The 19751-nt window shown below is 38.2% G+C and overlaps 1 protein-coding gene across 4 annotated transcripts in view; it reads left to right on the top strand.

Annotated features, from left to right (window-relative positions):
* PDLIM3 (PDZ and LIM domain 3) overlaps nucleotides 1-17622 on the top strand; it is a gene marked incomplete at its 5' end in the record, with an annotated part of 35988 nt that extends 18366 nt beyond the window's left edge. For 2 of the 4 annotated variants that reach the window (XM_080710133.1, XM_080710132.1), the window contains 4 exons: nucleotides 5940-6007; nucleotides 13078-13208; nucleotides 15538-15649; nucleotides 17318-17622. In XM_080710133.1, the coding sequence (XP_080566259.1) occupies nucleotides 5940-6007; nucleotides 13078-13208; nucleotides 15538-15649; nucleotides 17318-17507 (501 nt within the window). In that variant the 3' untranslated portion in view covers nucleotides 17508-17622. Of the gene's footprint in view, nucleotides 1-5390; nucleotides 5579-5939; nucleotides 6008-11264; nucleotides 11529-13077; nucleotides 13209-15537; nucleotides 15650-17317 lie in introns of all 4 variants that reach the window. The other 2 variants (XM_080710130.1, XM_080710131.1) reach the window with 2 other exon arrangements.
* Nucleotides 17623-19751: the final 2129 nt, after the last annotated feature.

Here is a 19751-nt window from a genome sequence, read left to right as displayed (position 1 = left end):
TTCAAAATAAAAAATAAAATGGGGCCAGGCATGGTGGCGCACGCTTGTAATCCCCACGCTTGGGAGGCAGAGACAGGAGGATCACGCAGGTTCGAAGCCAGCCGCACTGGCTTAAGAGACCCTGTTTCTAAATAAAAAGTATAAAAGAGGTCTGGGAGTGTAGCCCGGAGGTAGAAGGGCTTCCAGGAACCCCGGTATCACCCAAAAAAATGTATTTATTTATTTATTTATTTATTTATTAAATCAAATGGGTCTGGGAGTGTAGCTCAGAGGTAGAATGTCCCTGAGTTCAATCCTCGGTGCCACAAAAATAAAAAATAAATAAGTAAATTTAACTTGAATGTTAGGCTTAAAGAGACATTCAAAGTTATTTAAATCAACCCCCAGGAATTAGATAAATCTCTTCTATGTGATCTTGAACAGTCTATAAGCAGGCATATATATTTTTCTATACAAAGCATTACTTAGATTAAAAGTATGCAGTTAGTCCTTCTTCAAAGCTTGCATTCTAAAATAAAGATTTACCCTTATTTTTGCTTTATATTAATCACTTCAAAATTATAATGTACATATGATAATAGAAAAATGCTTTTCTGGAATAATATTTTTTCAAACAAGAAAGCTATCTCTATTTACATATAAAATACTGCATTCCCTGCCACCAAATATTTGATAATAAAGATGCAGTTTATTTTCTTTATTAACTTTAGTCTATAATGTTCTCATAATTGAGAACAGCTGACCCACAAAAGCTTTCATAATTACCATTTCCCATAAATTCTTCCCCAGTAAGATATGGGAAACACTTAAAACCAATCACTGGAAGAAAAATAATTTGAAGGGTGACTTTATTTTTCATTTGTGGGATAAACATGAGGAGGGAGTAATTGTTCATAAATTTCAAACATGATGAGATGTAATCATTTCCTCATCACGGCTTGGTCAAATATACACTCACTTCCTACAATTTGTTTCTCTTATTTCCTCGCTGTGTTTATAGAAAAAAAGTTATATAGAGTAGGGAAAAAAATTATGTGAATCACACACACTATTTCTGATGGAGATGGTTATGTCCTGAGTCTTGATCTGAGGGCAATTTCTCCAAGAGAGAAATTGAAGGAAACTTGCCCTATGAGTGCTGTCATTGTGGAGGTCATTTCAAGGACTTGGGTGACTGCTGTCAAGAGGAGCATTCTCCTGTTACCAGCGGAGCTGTATCACATGACTTCACTAGCAGCTCTAGCATGCCATTCATTCAAAATATTACTCCTTTATATATGCCATAACATTAAAGTATGATTTAAAATTGGTAATTGGTTTTAATGATGACTTATTAAATTCCTAAGAGAGATGAATCTATTTGATTGTTTTATTTGGGTGGAATAAACACAAGAGCTGGAGTATATTAACTGCTGTATAAATTTTTTACTAGTACTTTCTAATACTCATTATTCTCCAAGAAACAAGGAATCAAAGTGGGACAGCAAACTTCTAATTGCTTTTGTCTTTTGATTCTGTTTGACCATCAACAATGATGTAAGACTTGGACAGAATGTTGCCTCTCAATGCCATACTTAAATTTCTTGTTTACCTTTGTTGTATACATTTTAATATGCTTTGGGGAATGACTCTAGAAGCCAATAAACCAATGTTTTGCAAAGCCTAAACAAAAATGTTTGAAGCCTGTATTATAAATAGTTCCTTTTATGATCTGAACAGAAAATGGATTTATTTTTAACAAAGTATACATATTTGTGACCGTTGATATAAATATATCTAAATATGCCAAAGAGAAAGCTTGAAGCTAATTAACTTATGTGCTGCTGTTTAGAAGTGCTACGAGGGATTTGTACAAATATTTGCAGAGAAGTTGCCTCATGGTACAATCACTACCCATGTTTAAAATTCATCATTTTAAGGCTAAGAAAAATAAGGAAAGAGATATTCTCCATAAAGCTATCATATTATGTTAACCATTATAAATATAATTCTAGTTACTGAGATTTGTAAGACACTCTATACTTTGTTTAAAAAAAAGTTCCACAAAGCTTGAGTCGTTCAGTCCTGCCTGATTTACTCTTTAATTAGCCTGAAAATTTATGATTACCAAAAACTGAATTAGGTAATTAGCCTTCTGTCATCTTTTCTATTAAAAAAAAACTGTCATGAAGGCTTAGATCATGACCTTTGCCACTACTTACAATTATTTCTAGTTCACTTTTTCATGCCATAATAATGTCCAATCATAATGGTTAATCATTAAACACAGCCAATCCAAGTTCATTATTACATCAGCTCAAACAATCAGATTGTACCACTATGTAAATGTCTGACTACACACATTTTCACATTTTCTAGAATTCAAAGCTGGGACATCTCTGAAGCTACAGAAAGTCATTCTGCTACCTAATAGCAGCAACAGTGATGTCACCCAGCCAACTTCTTGGCAATGAGCCATTATTACAGAGGAAAATTTTTCAATGAACAAGATATCAATTTAATTATACCAAAGAATTATAGCTAAACTGCATTCACTTCAAGCCTGTGTGTGTGTGTGTGTGTGTGTGTGTGTGTGTGTGTGTGGTAGTGGGGATGGAACACGGGGGCATTATACTTCCGAGCAACACCCCCAGCCCTATTTTTTTAGTCTTTTTTATTTATTTATTTATTTTTATTTATTTATTTTTGTGTGTGTGTGGTACTGGGGTTCCTGGAAGCCCTTCTACCTCCGGGATACACTCCCACGGGCTACACTCCCAGACCTATTTTTTAACTTCTTTATGTGGAAATAGGGTCTCTTAAGCTAGAGAGGCTGGCTTTGAACCAGCGCGATCCTCCTGTCTCCGCCTCCCAAGCGCGGGGATTACAAGTGTGAGCCACCACGCCCAGCTAGTCTTTTTTATTTTTGAAACAGAGTCTCACTGAGTTGCGAAGGGCCTCACTAAATAGCTGAGGCTGTCCGCGAACCAGAATAACTCTGGTCTCAGCCTCCCAAACGCTGGGATTACAGGCGTGCACCACCACGACCAGCTCAAGCCTTCTTTTTCAGCTTCATGGGACTATTAACCTGAGCTGTCCCAGGCCAAGGAAACAAAAACAGTTCTTCACTCTACAGGTTCTCAGCTATTATGCAACTTGAGATAGGTAGACAAAAGATTCAATAGGCTAAAATTTGAAGGTACATCTTATTTGCCTTGTCATAACTTTTTTTTTTTTTTTTTTTTTTTTTGCGGGTCTGGGGGTGGAACCCAGGGGCATTCGACCTCCGAGCTACACCCTCTGCCCTATTTTTTTATTCTTTATTTTGAAGCCGGGTCTCACTAAGTTGCGAAGGGCCTCACTAAGTAGCTGAGGCTGTCCGCGAACCTCAATCCTCCGGTCTCAGCCTCTCGAATGCTGGGATTACAAGCGTGTGCCACCACGCCCGACGCTGCCTTGTCATAACCATTTTTAAATGGAATTTTCAAAAAGGTCTACATGGGAAAAAAGGGAGTGTGTATAGAGATTACCCAGGATAACCGAAAGAAAGCATTTTGCAGGTTGCCATTCAGGAAGTTGCTCATTCTCAGGCACAGAAACTCTATGAAAAACTCCAATTCAGAATGAGACGGTCTTTTCTTCTTATTTGTCTCTTAATTATTTCTTTCTCCTCCTCTTTCTTTTCTCCTCCTCCTCCTTCTTGTTCTTCCTTTTTTCTCTCCCTTCTCTCCCTCTTCTTCCTCTTCCCCTCCTCCTTCCTCCTCCTTTTCTTTCTCCTCTTTTCTCCCAGAAAAGCTCCAACTTGCAACTTACTCATTTCCAATGACAAGGGAAAGATGATGTCAATGATAATTAACTTTTAATGAAAATTACCTCTTTCCAGTAACATTTCACAGAATTATACATGTTCATACAATTTCAAATTTGTGTATAACACTGGAGACACCTTCATTAAAGTAAATGAAGTGAATTTGTGAGTAAAAGTACTGTTACAAATATTATTCATACAACTTTTGCTAACTAGAAAAGTTTGGGAAGAGAATTTGCTCATGGGTATTTGGTTTCTTAGAAGAGAAAAAAACACAAAATTATAGTATTCATAACTGGACAACATTTAAAATGTATTAAGGTCTCAGATCACTTGGACGTGTTCTAAACTCAAGGTTTAGGACAATGATCCGAGGTCCTCTTCTCCCAGAAATAAAGTGAAGACCATTTTGAGAATTATATACATAGTTTGTCTCTAATTTACCTACTTTACTCTTGCTGAAACTAGCACAAACAAGCTTTTTTAAAATATGCAATGTGAAATCATTATAATAAAGGAGGGTTATCTATATATGTTCTAAATAATTTCATAAAGTGTTTTTATTTTTATTTATTTATTTATTTATTTGCGGTACTGGAGGTTGAACCCAGGGGCATTCTACCTCCGATCTATACCCCTAGCCCTAATTTTTTATTCTTTGTTTTTGGAACAGGGTCTCACTAAATGCAAAGGGCCTCACTAAGTAGTACCTGAGGCTATGAACCGCGATGGCCTCCCAAATGCTGGGATTACAAGCATGCGCCACCACGCCCAGCTTTAATTCTTATCATTTCTTAAAACGTCAACATTAAAGCCTAATCCAAATTCAAAATATTTTGCCATAGGTACTTTTTTTGCAGTAGTAGAAATGAAACCAAGGAGCATTCTACCTCCAAACTACACCCCCAGCCCTATTTTTTAATTCTTTATTTTGAAACAGGGTCTCACTGAGTTGCAAAGGGCCTCATTAAGTAGTAGCTGAGGCTGTCCTCGAACCAAGATTCTCCTGTTTCAGCCTCCTGAATGTTAGGACTATAAGCATGTACCATCATACCTGGCTGTCATAGGTACTTTGTAAAAACAGTTTTACCTAGATTAGTTAAAATAATTTAGTATAGCCATCATAAATGCTCACTCCCCTTCTGTTTTAAGGAATTGGGGAAAGCTTATTAAGATAGTAATACAAGATAAATGTTAACAATAATAATGTGAGAAAATGTTAATAATAAAAATTCTTTCTATGCCAAAAATCTCATTTTGGACACAAATTTTCAGTAGCCAAATGAGCCTTTAGAATTTCTTCAAAACATAAATGAAGTCAGTAGGGGGCAGCCAAGAGGTGCAATGTTTGAACTGTTTCATACTATAAGGTCCTTTGCATAATATAATTCCTTTGCATCATAACATTTGACAGATAAAGATAGTACATGTCAATCTCAGAGAAAATGATAGAAAGCTGTATCCCTAACTCTTGCCTAACCTTCGTGTTAATTTTGTGGCAGGTAAAGATGCCTTTATTAACCATCGCAATGCTGTTAGTTTTGCTCATTAACGGCTTGTCGTGCACTCTGTGGCCTTGTGTATTTTGTCTGCCATTGTACAGGAATTCAAACCCATTGGTACCGCGCACAACAGAAGGGCCCAGCCTTTTGTTGCAGCAGCAAACATTGATGACAAAAGACAGGTAGTGAGCGCTTCCTATAACTCGCCCATTGGGCTCTATTCAACTAGCAATATCCAAGATGCACTTCACGGACAGCTACGGGGTCTCATTCCTAGTTCGCCTCAAAAGTAAGTATTGGACTCTTGGTTCTGGTCACGATGTTCTTGACAGTGCTCGTATGGTTTCTTTTCCTTTCAAAAGTCCAGCTCTTGCCGTTTTTCATTTTACTTTCCTGAAGGCACTATCAGATTTGTAAAGATAAGCATCTGGAACATGGTTCTAATTGTTCTGGAGCAGACCTATCCAGCTCCTGAACATTTAGAGGATGCATGGTTAAAAAGAAGAAATCTTTGTGGCTTCATCGTACCTTCTTAGTCATGTCAATGTTTGGTGGTAAATAATCCTCTCTTTCCGATTTTTGTTCCTTAGGTTTTATCAAAAAATATTAATCTTCCACTGAGGAACTTTTTTAACCCTTTGTTTTTACAGGATGTGAACTACTTTGAACACAAGCACAATATTCGGCCCAAACCTTTCATAATCCCAGGCCGAAGCAGGTCATAAACTCTGAGATTGTGAACTTTGAAGTGCATGCTCCTTTAATCATTTCTTACTAATCGCCAAGGAAAGTAACTCTTAAGATGTGTGAAGTGACTTTTCTCACTGTGAAGCTTATTTCAAAAGCAAAAAGAAACAAACTCACTAAGCTAAGAACAGAGGCCAAACAGAGGCCATTTCTGAGAGGAAATATTGCCAAGATCACAGAGCTGTGAAATTTTATGCAGTCGCCATGTATATTTATAACTAGTACCCCTGCTGCTCTGGGAATCCCGTCCAGATCATGGTGACCTTTGAGTCAGACAGACCTACTCTGTCCCAGGTCGGGAAAGCCCAGCCAGCAGGGATAAAAATGGAAACCAGTCCCAGGTCAGGAATAAGGAAACAGACAGAGTACATGAGAAAACTGGAGTCACTTTATATGTTCCACAGACTCTTCATCCCAGCTCAGTGTCTACTTCTTATTACCCCTACAAGTCCCACTAATTCTAGCCCTTACATAAAACTAAGTTAGCATTCTTTACGGGTCCTTGCAAAGGAAGAGAGAGCCTTGAAAAGGAACTTTTTCTCCTAGGTGGAAATAAGTAGAAAGAGGAGTTGGCCAGGAGGGGAATGTAATGGTTACCTTTATGGAAAACACTGCATAAACCAAAATAATACTGAACTTGGTGTAATTCTTGTCTCTTAAGCAGAGAAACTGATGCTTCCCAGATGACCCTTTTCACATATCTTCTCTAGAAATTGAAAATTGATCTAAGGACAAAGAAACTAGTGACCTGTATTGCCACACTGGGAAAAAGTGACTTCAGGAAACTTCAAACCGTATCACTCTGACTTCAACTAAGATAGATCAGAGGAAGGAAGTTTGGGGTTAGACTGGATTGAACCCACCAGGTTGGGAATATTGGATTATGATTTACATCAAGTGCCCCAAACTAGTGGCTCATAGATAGATTCATTTCAAATGCATATTTTGAACACACACACACACACACATAGTAGGTGGCTTTAGATGGGACATCTGTTTTCCAGCTCGTCAAAATTCCCCTCACTCTCAAGTGTGTGCTACCTGGTCCATTTTCACGTATGTGTGAAAGTCATAAGCACTCCAACCTGAGCTTATGACTCTTGCTGTGACTGGACAGTCATCTCATAATATATTATTTCCAAGTGCAAATCTTTTTTTTTTCTTTATTTTATTTTTCGTGTTCCTGGGGATTGAACCCAGGGGCATTCTACCTCTGAGCTACACACCAGCCATTTTTACTTTTTATGCTGAGATAGAGTCTAAGTTACTGAGGGACTTCTCAGGTTACTGAGGCCTAGAGCCTGCATCCTCCTGTCTCAGCCTCCTAAGTACTGGGACTACAGGTGTGCCCAGTTAAGTGCAGACCTTTCAATAATCTAGAGGCAGGGTCATAAAATTGTTCCAAAATAAGCAAGAAAATGTTTACAATATCAGACCCAGAGAGGAGCGCGGGAGTGAAAGAGCAGGAGAAAGAGGCTAAGAAAGTGATGACAAAAAATATATCCCCCCACACTGCAGAATGTAAACTCAGTATCTGTAGGGTCCTTGTCTAATTGGCTCCCCAGTATATTCCAGCACTCAGAAATCATGCTGGCACCAAATTTAAATTTCTCAATAAATGTGCATTGACTCAAGGAATAAAACTCTAAAAGTACCCTGAGTGCGCGGCGAAAAGAATCTGGAGCTGGTATCCCTCCCTTGTCCTCGCAAGTCTGCACCTTCCTCTTTTACTTTTCTTTGTTTATTCCCTTTTTTCCATTCCATTTCCCTCTGCATCTTTTCCCTGTTTTTCTTTTGGTAGCTTCTGTATACCATCCCACTTCAGTAACATAACAACACTGAATTAAAAGTCAAAATGCTACCTTACTTTTGAATAAATGTAAATGTTTATATAGGTACAACTTCTCAAAGAAGTAAAATAAGATTAATAGACTTGCCTTCTTTTGTGGTGAGCCTGACTGTCAGTCCACTAACTCCAGCCACCGGACTTCAGGAGGCTTTAAATAAAATGACCCATGAGAGTAACGCATATGCTGCCTTTGCAAAAGATCTATAACACATTTAATTTTATAGAAATTTGGTGGTATCCAGGCATATATAATCCTTTCCTTTTATATTTTTGTTTTAGTTTAAACATATTGTTTGTTGTTCTAAAGTTTATTTTAATATAGCTCTATTTAGAAGAGAGGAGGAGAGGTACAGGAATGAGAGAATTTGCTGAAAAATTCAAGTGCTGGAGAGCCAGTCTTCAAGAATCATAAAAAAGTGCCACTTTCATCCCTCTTCTTGTGCCCTCTCACTCTTTTTTCTAGCTTCTAAACTTTTTGTTCTCTCCAGATAATTCTTCTTCAAGGTAGAATCATGAGAGGCTACAAACCAAGCCACTACTGCACTGTTAAGGAACAATTTGTTCAATCAGAAATAAATTGGTCATGCTAAATTTGCAGTATGCTAATCTCCCTGGGGTTTTACTACTAGCTCTGCTTCTTTAATTATTTCAATATCATTGAAGCATTTTAAAACACCAGTATTTTATGTGTAAATTCTAAAGCCAAAGCTATAACCAAAAATATAAGCAATGTATTTTATAGCTCCAAATGTAAAAATACCATTCTCAGGAATGACTTTCGGACAAGGTATACCTAGAAGCCTGTAATACTCCCAGAAAGTCTACACACCCCAGAGAAATTTATTGCCTGTCAAATGACCGGAGTGTGGAATAATTGAGTCCATCATTGACCTTGAGGGTGGTCTTGTCAAGTCCTTGTCAGCCTCAGGAGAGCTCTGGGAATGGGTCAGGTAACCCACAGTGAGAGCCTCAATTACGACGAAAACTATTTTGTTTAAAGCATCAGTTCAAGAGATCTTTTTAAATTATTCCACAAGCTTATAAACATTCATTATTATTAGCTTAGGGTTTATTTCTCATCCATGTAATAGACATGGGCCCCTTCATGAAATGATAAAGGAACCAGGAAATAGAAGGCACATCCTTAGCCAGGCGTGGTGGCACCCCCTTGTAATCCCAGCATTTGGGAGGCTGAGACTTGGTTCGTGGACAGCCTCAGCTACTTAGTAAGGCTCTCCGCAACTCAGTAAGACCCTGTTTTAAAATAAAAAATAGGTCTGGGGTGTAGCTCAGAGGTAGAATGGCCCCTGGATTCCATCTCCAGTACAAAAAAAAAAAAAAAACACAAACCTTGCATCACTAAAATTATACACACAAACATGCTGACATGGAAGAACACTAATAACAAAAAAAATACTAATTACAAAATAAGTCACATCTCTGAGTTCCATACTGATTATAATGTTTCCGGTACCCATGCCTGTTTTGCTATCTTGAGCCCTAAGTCTCTCAAGATTTAACTTAGGGTTTCAAATCCCTAAAGTACTGTTTCCAAAACTGGATTCCATTTACATCAAGCTACTGTGGTCCTGACTAAACTACACTACAACTGAAAATTTACTTCTCTTCTTGTACCAACTACAGTCAATTTTAGGAACCAAGATAGAGTTGAGCCTACACAAATGGTGAGCAGTGTCACCTGACATTTTGGTATATGATCTAACCAGAGTACAAGTTGGGTTTTAAACAGGTTCTAAGCAGATAGGAAGTAAAAAGGGAAGACCATATTTAGCTGCCTGGCTTTGGCTGTGTGGGTAAAGCACACAAACAATTAAATCCATTTACTATTGAGGATTGTCTGGATTAATCAGACTGCAAGAAAATCATCATTGAATAATCTTTGTGGTTTTGCTGTATATATGGAACTGAGGATAAGCTTAGTAGCCCTCGCAAGTAAATGCAGAAGTGGGGCCATATCTGAGACCTGAGAAAATAGTGACTTTGAGGTAAACATATCATATAAATTAATTTTCCATGTTAAGTTTATAGCAATACCAACTGACAGGCATCAGAGAGGTTTATAGTAATACTAATATTTGCTTTAACTGACTGTGTATTTTAATATCTTATTTTCTCCTAAAATGCATCCCTCAGGCTGTACCTCAAATGCATGTAGAAAATGTTCAGTTGTGACTGGCCTCCTATTTATTTTCATGGCAAATATGAAATCTTTCTAATTCTTACATTTGCATGACTGGCCTTTCCAACATTCTAATAACAAGTACCTCTAATGTGCTTTTTAAAGAGAATGAGAAATATGCATGGGAATATATATGGGCTTTCAAAAATTTTCATGAAATAGCTATGCATAAAAAATTTATCTTAGCCCAAGGGTAGCACCCCAATAGTCTGAGAATACTTTCGTTGTCCTCTAATTTTTCATTGCAAGGTGACAAGCATTTTTTGGCTGTTTCAAAATACTATATTAAGCTACACAATGGTTTCTAAAAATTAAAGAATAAAAATAGAAAACATTGAAACAATAACAAATCAAAACTATCCTTAACCCATAACCTTTACCTTAAAACACATGATTTGCCAATTGCCAGTCAATTAAAGCTCTGCTTCATTATGAAACATAATCTTTGATTGGATCTTCATGCTGGATATTCAGTTACTATTTGTGTTGGATCATTCAGTAATATTTTAAGTTAAAATATTGTACTTGAAATGTAAACAGATGGCCAGCCAATGTAATTTCTCTCCATCATTTGCCTATGATGTCAGCAAGTATAAAACTATTTAGCCTGTTTTGTTTTTTAATTCAGCATAACTATGCCAGGCATGGTGGTGCACGCTTGTAATCCCAGCATTTGGGAGGTTGAGACAGGAGGATGGAGGTTCAAGGACAGCCTCAGCTACTTGGTGAGGCCCTTTGCAACTCAGTGAGACCCTGTTTCAAATTAAAGAATGGAAAATAGAGCTGGGGTGTAGTTTTTAGGCAGAATTCCCCTGGGTTTCATACCCAGTACCTCAAAAAATAAAAAATAAAAATAAAAAATTTAGTATAACTGCATCTTTTCTACTTACATCATAGACCATTCTTTCTATATGTAGTCTTCAATTTTTTTTTTAAAAAAAAAAGGTGCCTAGCAGAAAAGAACCAACAAATGCCATGTCACCTGCATCTTTTAATTTTATTAAACTTCTTTAATTGTGAAATTTTAAACAACTTCTGTTTTCAAAACAAGTTTTAGCTAGTGTCTAGCTTGGTACAATTCACCTCTCACTTTCTGTCTTTGATTCCTTTTAACCTGTCTGTCCTTGTTCTCTGTGTTCTGGTCCCTGTCGTCTCTGTGTGACGTGGTCATTAACACAGTGGATGCAGTACTCCCTCCGGTATTGATGGTGGCAGTGGACGTAGCACCCCTTCTTCTGTCAGTACTCTTAGTACTATTTGCCCAGGTGACTTGAAAGTTGCTGCTAAGATGGCCCCTAACATTCCTTTGGAAATGGAACTTCCGGGTGTGAAGATTGTACACGCTCAATTTAATACACCTATGCAGTTGTACTCAGATGACAATATCATGGAAACACTTCAGGGTCAGGTTTCAACAGCTCTAGGGGAAACACCTTCAATGAGGTAATATGAGTCTTTTTGAACCATGAGCATATTAACTAAACACATGGTCAATGTCAACGCTAATGGTGTCTTTTAACATTGCCTTAATAGAGAAAAAACTGTGAAGATTTTTTTTTAAATACTGAGGATTTATTGCAAATATCTGGGCCTATTGAGAAAACTGATTTGAGGAATTATCTAAGTTGCTAATGTAACAGAAAGCAATAAAATGAAATTATGTAAGGACCAAATCTTGTGTCTTTTGAAAGCTGCAAGGCACTTTACAAATATGTCTGAATTAGCACTCCTCAAAATTGATTTAAAACCAAGATTACCCTATGTCTGTCCTTTGAGGATCAACAATTAGAAAGAGGGTGGGAGAGTCACAGGATTTTTAAAGAGATGATAGTTCTCTCTTCTAATGGCAATGTGTGAAAAAGTAATTGTTTTTCATTTAAAGTGGTTGCCTTGTATAAAGTTTTATAAGTTAATACCTCTGTTTATTAATATAGATATTTGATTCCCACTGGTCTTTATTTTGACTAATTTGTTACTTATTATGAATATTTGTTCCAAGTTCTTTTGCCACCAAGTTTTTTCAATTAAAAGGATTTATTATGAGATAAGATCTTTCTGTTTCTTTCGTTTTTGATGGATCACTTTTTATAAACTAGAGTGTTGTAATGCTTAAGATATATCAGGATGAATGCATTAAATTAGTAGTAATATATCTTAAAGACATTTTTCAAAGAATTGCATATATATAAAGTGATTGTTTTCAAATATTACATAGATGGTTAAAATAGTGCAGAATACTGTCTTTTCTAGATGATGCAGTTAAATCACATAATGTGATGAAGTATTTTGTGCCTGAAAAGTAGTATTTTGGTGGCCTTTTTATTGTCTATCATGAACTATTTGTAGAAAGCATATTAAAATGAAGATGCTATCATTATTGCAAATGAATTTAATGTGGCTATTTTAAGAATATGGGATAATCAATTTAACAGATAGATAAGAGCTTCTAGATTATGTGTTTCTAAATGCTGACTAGTTGAATTTCATTAACTTACAAATTAAATGATACCTTTGTTATTTAAGGAGTTAATGAAATAAATTAACCTTAAAAGCAAAACTGAGCAATTTACTCTTAGTTTAGTATCAGAAATTAATCTGAATATTATTAAAATGTTATGATGGTAAATAATCAGATTGCATTTACTTCTGTACTACCATGCATATGTTGACTTTTTCTGAGAAAGATGAATTTTGTGTACATCTATAATTATATATACGCTAGACACATCGTTTTTAAAATTGCCATTTCCTAACAATTGCCACCTTTAGCTTCCCTCCAAAGTACTTTGCCAAATGGGGAAGTGCTAACATGACCAGGTTTATTGCTAAATGACATTCTTAAGGCAACCCATGTGAATTCACTTTATATTTTTAATTATAATAGTCACTCAAAAGTAAAGCCCTGTTCAGCAGCTGTTGTAAATATAGTGATGACAGCTTATGGGTGTCTGATTCTGTCTGCTGGTGCTTCACCTGCCATGCTGTGTTTCAGTGAACCTGCAGCATCAGTACCACCCCAGTCGGATGTGTACCGGATGCTGCATGACAATCGGGATGAACCCTCTCAGCCCCGTCAGTCAGGCTCCTTCAGAGTGCTCCAGGAACTAGTGAACGACGGGCCGGGTGAGTAGCACTGACATATCCTGAGATGTTATGGCTAGAGGCCGTTGGAAGGATGGGGCAAGAGGAGTAAGGAGAACACACAGGGAATGGAAATCTGAAGGTGTTTTTAATCAATAATCAAAATGATCTTGCTCAAAAGGATTTGGGAGATCCACGTTTAAGAACTTTCAGGACATGCCCAAGTAGCCACAAAATAAAACCAGTCATAAAAAGCACCAAAGACAAATTCCATCCCTAGTAGTCAAGGAGCAGCACAACTTATGAATCATAAGATTCAGCTTTGTATAGATACTATAAAATTTCTCAGTCTACCCCCACACTTTTTTACTTTTTTACTTTTAATTTTTTACTTTAATGTTGATGGGTACCATCAACACTAAAGTAAAAAAAAAAAAAAAACTATAATGAACAATCACTGTGTTCTGAATTCTATGCAAAGTACTTTGCATACATTATCATTTAATCTCCATAAAACTTAGTGAGGTAGGAGCTATTATTTGCTCTATTTAACAAATGAGACACTGAAATATAAGAGCATGTGGGCTGTATGAGGTCACAGAACTGGGTCTGTAGTCCACTCCTGCTATCTTCTAGGTATCCATGCTTTTCCACGTCAAAAGATTATATATATATATATATATATATATATATACACACACACATACATCTTATATATATGTATATATATGTGATGTATATCTTTTATATATACATCGTTTATGCATATACATCTTTTATGCCTATACCTTTTAATATTATCTTTTATATATTATATATAATTTGGGGGTATATATTCATTTCTTTATATATTCATTATATATATTCATTCTTTTGGGTGGACACTACATATATCATATATATATATAATTCTACCCCAAAAGATACACACACATATACCTCACACACACACACACACACACACACACACACACACTCACTCACTCACTCACTCACTCACACACACTATGTTTGTCCTTTAAAAGTCACACAAAAATACAAAATGTCCCATTAGGGTGAGTACTAACCAAAAAAATGAAAATATGTGTTGGTAAGTGTATGAAGATAATGGAAATATTTGTGCAATGCTGATGAAAATATAACATGAGGCAGCCACTATAGAACAAGTAATGGTAGTTCTTCAAAAATTTAAGCATGTAGTTACAAAATTAACCAGCAATTCCACTCCTAGGTATATCCCCAAAAGCAGAAACCTAAGCTGATACATGTACATCAATGTTAACATTATTTACAAGCACCAAAAGGTACAAAAAATTCCAATGTCCAGTGAAAAATGAACAAATAAGCAAAATGTAGTATATGCATATAATGAAATATTGTTTAGCCTTAAAGAATGAAATTCTGATTCATGCTGCAATATGGATGAGCCTTGAAAACATTTTGCTCAGTGAAAGAAACCAGACAGAAAAGGGCAAATATTATGTGATTCTACTTATATGAGAAAGCTAGAACAGAAAAATTCATAATGACAGAAAGTAGAATATAAGTTACCAGGGGCTATGAGAAGGGAAATGGAGAGGGTTTTGTTTTGTTTTGTTTTGTTTCATGTATGTGTGTATATATGTGGGGGGGGGGGTTCTGGAGATGGAACCCAGGAGCATTCTACCTCCGAGCTACACCTCCTGCCCTATTTTTATTCTCTATTTACTTAGTGTGTGTGTGTGTGTGTGTGTGTGTGTGTGTGTGTGTGTGTTACTAGGGGGTAGAACCAGGGGCTTTTCTAACTCCAGGCTATACTCCCAGACCTATTTTATACTTTATTTGGAAACAACTAAGTTTCTGAGAGCCTCACTCAGTAGCTGAGGCTGGCTTTGAACCTGTGCAATCCTCCTGTCTCAGCCTCCCAGGCTCTGGGATTACAAGCGTGCGCAACACACCCAGCTGGGGAGTTATTGCTTAATGGATAATGGTTCTGTCTGGGATGATGAAAATGTATGGAAAATGGGTATGTTTGATGCTTGAACAACATCGTGAATGCACTTAATGACATGGGATTGCATATCTAAAAGTGGTTAAAATGGTAAATTTTATATTATGCATCTTTTCCACAGTGAAAAAAACAGACAGATACCCTCTGCTCCATTGAACATTTGGTGACAGCTCTCTCCAATAACAAAAATTAGTTAAGTTACATTTTAAAAGTTCCTATTTCAGAACCAAGCCTCTTCTGTTTCAATGGGACCTGCTCCTTTTGAAATAATAGTGCAGATGCAACTTAAGAATTCCTTAGGTTAAAGGGCACACTTTAAAATAGAAGCAAAAACTGGAGCCAGCTGTTCCTTGCCATAAATGGAAACACTTTGTTTTTCAGATGACCGTCCTGCTGGAACTCGAAGTGTGAGAGCTCCTGTCACGAAAGCCCACAGTGGTGCGGGCGGTGCGCAGAAGATGCCGCTCTGTGATAAGTGTGGGAATGGCATCGTGTACGTCCCATCTCTAAGCCCAGAACTCACTATCAGGCGAGGTGGCCATTCTCTTTTCTCCTACTCTAAGACTTTACATAGAAAAGGCAGTTGTGAGAAACTTAAAATTTCTGCTCATGGGCCTGAAATAGCGAGCACATTATAAACAGTATTCTTTAGCTGCACCCCAAATTGGCATATAAAGAGATTAGCAATCTCGACTTTACTTACAGAAGTGCCTTGTGAGCCAGGTGTGATGCACATCCCTATAATCCCAGCACTTGGGAGGCTGAGGCAGGAGGCTAATACCAAGGTTGGAGGACAGCCTCAGCAACATAGTTAGACTCTCAACAACCTAGCAAGACCCTGTTTAAAAATTAAAAATAAAAAGGGCTGGGGGTATAGCATGGAGGCAAAAAAGCCTCTGGATTCAATCCCCAGTACCACAAAAAAAAAGAAAGAAATGTTCTTGTGAGAAACAAAATTGTCCCAAATATGTATCTAAATATAATTTCCAAGAATTGTGATTTCACTTTAAAAAGCCCTCCCTTTGTCAATGTATAATATTTTAATACTTCCTTTCCTGTATAAACCCAGGAAAACAAATTCAGGGATTATCAGGTTACTAATTAAAACACATTATCTTTGTTTACTGTCTTCAATTACACAAAGATTAACATATAATCTTTTTCAATATAATCAGTGTCCATTTCAAGGGGCATCATGATTAAACAGCCACACTTCGCTATTTCAAGTCTACACATGAACCAGATCATTTTAATCTCTTCCCTGCACGTATTTCTTGTGGCCACTTCTCCATCCTTCTTTCTTCCCCAGCCTTCATCTGGCACTGTGGGGACATCTGCCCCCATTGGTCAGGATGCATCTGGAGAACCGTAAACAGGGTGGGGTTTGGGGAGCAAAGAGGACATAAAAATAAGCCGGGCGTGGTGGCACACACTTGTAATCCCCGCGTTTGGGAGGCTGAGACAGGAGGATCGCACGGGTTCGAAGCCAGCCTCAGCTACTTAGTGAAGCTTTCAGCAACTTAGTGAGACCCTGTTTCTAAATAAAATATTAAAAAGGTCTGGGAATATAGCCCAGAGGTAGAAAGCCTCTGGGTTCCACCCCCAGTACCACAAAAAAAAAGAGGACATAAAAATAAAATTAAATAATCCACAAAGGTTCATGATGTCCCCAAAGGCAATCACTGCTCCTAAACTGGAATAAACTGTTTCCATCCACCCACTCCCTGGGAATTCTGTCTCTGCTCCGCAGAACACAGGCTGGACCACCAGGATAGAAAGCCCTCAGAGGCACATCCTGTTGGGAAAGTCCAACTGCTTTGCAGGATTTGTCCTCGTAAGTCAAGTCTCTCTCTTTCAAATAAACAGTGGAGAGAGAACATGGGTTCGTATCCCTTTATTTTCTATAAATCACTTGTTTGATCATCTGAAATATTCGCCAGCCCTGCGCTTTTTGACAGCGGGAGGCGCTGTTTGCTGGGTATGAGAGCTCACACGTGCCTTGAGCATATCTCTCTCTCTCTCTCTCTCTCTCTCTCTCTCTCTCTCTCTCTCTCTCTCTCTCTCTCTACCTCTCTCTCCCTCTCTCTCTCTCTCTCTCCCTCCCCCCCCTCTTTCTTCTATTTCTTGCTCGGTTTTTCACCAGACTCTCTTTCCCCCACAGCGGCGCGGTGGTGAAGGCGAGGGACAAGTACAGGCACCCCGAGTGCTTCGTCTGCGCAGACTGTCACCTCAACCTCAAACAAAAGGGCTACTTCTTCGTGGAGGGGGAGCTGTACTGTGAAACTCACGCAAGAGCCCGCACGAGGCCCCCGGAGGGCTACGACACGGTCACTCTCTACCCCAAAGCTTAAGCCCTGTTCACACACGCACACACGCGCATTTACCCGGGAAGGTCGAATGGCTTTGGGCAGGAGGATGGCGAACTGTCCAAACCCAAAGCCAAGGCTTTTAGATGTGTATTGTGTACGGAGGCAAACAAGAGGGAGGCAAATGCCTGCTTTGTGACACCAAAAAAAAAAATTTTTTTTAAGCTGTGTTATGCGACTCTTTCTATCTTTGGGATAGCAATAATGATATTTAAAGCAATAATTTTTGTATGCTATGCTCCACGGTTTATATTTATAGTATAGTATAACCATCTAGAGAGTAAACATCAATTTATTTGGGGGAGTTGAGTTGTCATTCTTTGACAAGTTGATTTTGGTAATTGTAGTAAAATCCAAATGGCAATCATATATTCTAACATAATCTGCCACTGTCTGTATCTGTTTTAATTATTGAAGTGCATGTCAGGGAGAAATTCCCAGGATTTCTCTAATTTCATGTTTATATCACTGGATGCAACAAACCTAATAAATATGTAAATGTTTTTAAAATGCCTAGCGATGTGGCACGCGGTGAATTCAGCTAAAATCGGCGTACCAATGAGAGGCCTCAATCATAGCTTGGCTTATATACTCACAGTTCAAATACTTCAAAAAATGTATGTCTTCTTTAGTTTGTATTGCTCACTCTCACGAGCCTCAAATTTCTGCTTATTGGCGAGGCATTTAAATTTGCTAGTTAAAGACAATTCAGTCCCTTTTTCAATTAAAAGTTTATTTTGCTTTGACGTCGTCTCTTTCCATTGAGATGTCTCTTGCAGATAAACATTCAATCAATTTGAAGTTTTCAAAGTTCATCAGGGCTGTGTCTCTGCACTCAGTGTTTTACAAACACTGCCTCCTCCTTCCCAAGAAGACAACTCTAGGAAGAGAATATTGCAGGACCCCTAAGGATGGCAAGGCTGCTGGTGTCCTGGGGTCCTGCTTCTATCCATTGCTGTGATCCATGGTTTCAGCTGGGGTTAATTTTCTCTATATAGGAGCAGCCAATAACCCACCTGTACCACCACCTTCATAACTCAGCATCGCCTTTCAGTTTTGAGTCCTTTGCATCCCGGGCATGAACTCCATCTGGCCTCTGGCCAGGTAGTCTGCCATGAGCCTCTGCTTGGGGTTCCCTTTCCTCCCCTACAAGGTGGCCCCACAGAAATGCCCTTGACTTTCATCTCTCAGCTGTTCTCCAAGTTCCTCACTGGGGACACCCGGGAACTTCTGAAACTGTTCCCTCAAAGTTCAAATGATGGGGAACTAGCAGGGTGGGGAGATGGGGATTGACTCACCACCTCATCACACAGGCATCTCTGCCCTACTGCAGCTTTGGCCTATTGGCCTGGAGCAAGTATAGTGTTTCAAATGGGACACCAGTGTTATTGCTATGAGATTCTCCCAAACATAACTAATTATTTCTGACATTGACTCATCCAGAGTTCTGACCTAGTGAGAGGAGCCAGATCACCTGCCTAGCCACATGGACATTGGTGATACAAGCCCTGCCATACCAAGGCAGAAAATGACTTGCAGAGTTATTTATTTGGAGAAGCCAGACATGGTGGTGCATGCCTGTAACCCCAGTGCTTGGGAGACTGAGAAAGGAGAATCACAGGTTTGAGGACAGAACTCACTAACTTAGGGAACCCCACATTAAAAAATAAAACAAGAGCGGGCATGGTGGCACATGCTTGTAATCCCAGCATATGGAAGGCTGAGACAGGAGAATTGTGGTTTGCAGATAGCCTTAGCTACTTAGTGAGGCCCTTTGCAACTCAGTGAGAACCTGTTGCAAAATAAAGAATAAAGAACAGGGCTGGGGGTATAGCTTGGAGATAGAATTACCCTGGGTTCCATCTTCAATCCTGCAAAAATAAATAAATAAAATAAATTTTAAAATACAGGGCTGGGAATATAGCTCAAAGGTATCTTGGGTTCAATCCACAGTACCACAAAAATAGATTAATTAATTGAATGCTATTGAGCTCAAAGGTATGTATTTTACATTACGCTTTTGTCCAAAGGTGGTTTTTTTGTTTTGCTCTGTTTGCAATACTGGGGATTGAACTCAGAGGCATTCAACCTCCGAGATATACCCCCAGCCCTATTTTATGTTCTTTATTTTGAAATAGTTTTTTACTAAGTTGCAGAGGGCCTCACTTAAGTAGCTGGGGCTGGCTGTGAACCTGCAATCCTCCTGTCTCAGCCTCCCAAGTACTGGGA

The sequence above is a fragment of the Muscardinus avellanarius genome (genome assembly GCF_963383645.1).
Source record: "Muscardinus avellanarius genome assembly, chromosome: 14".
Lineage (NCBI taxonomy): Eukaryota > Metazoa > Chordata > Mammalia > Rodentia > Gliridae > Muscardinus > Muscardinus avellanarius.
This window is presented reverse-complemented; position numbering and strand designations above follow the sequence as displayed.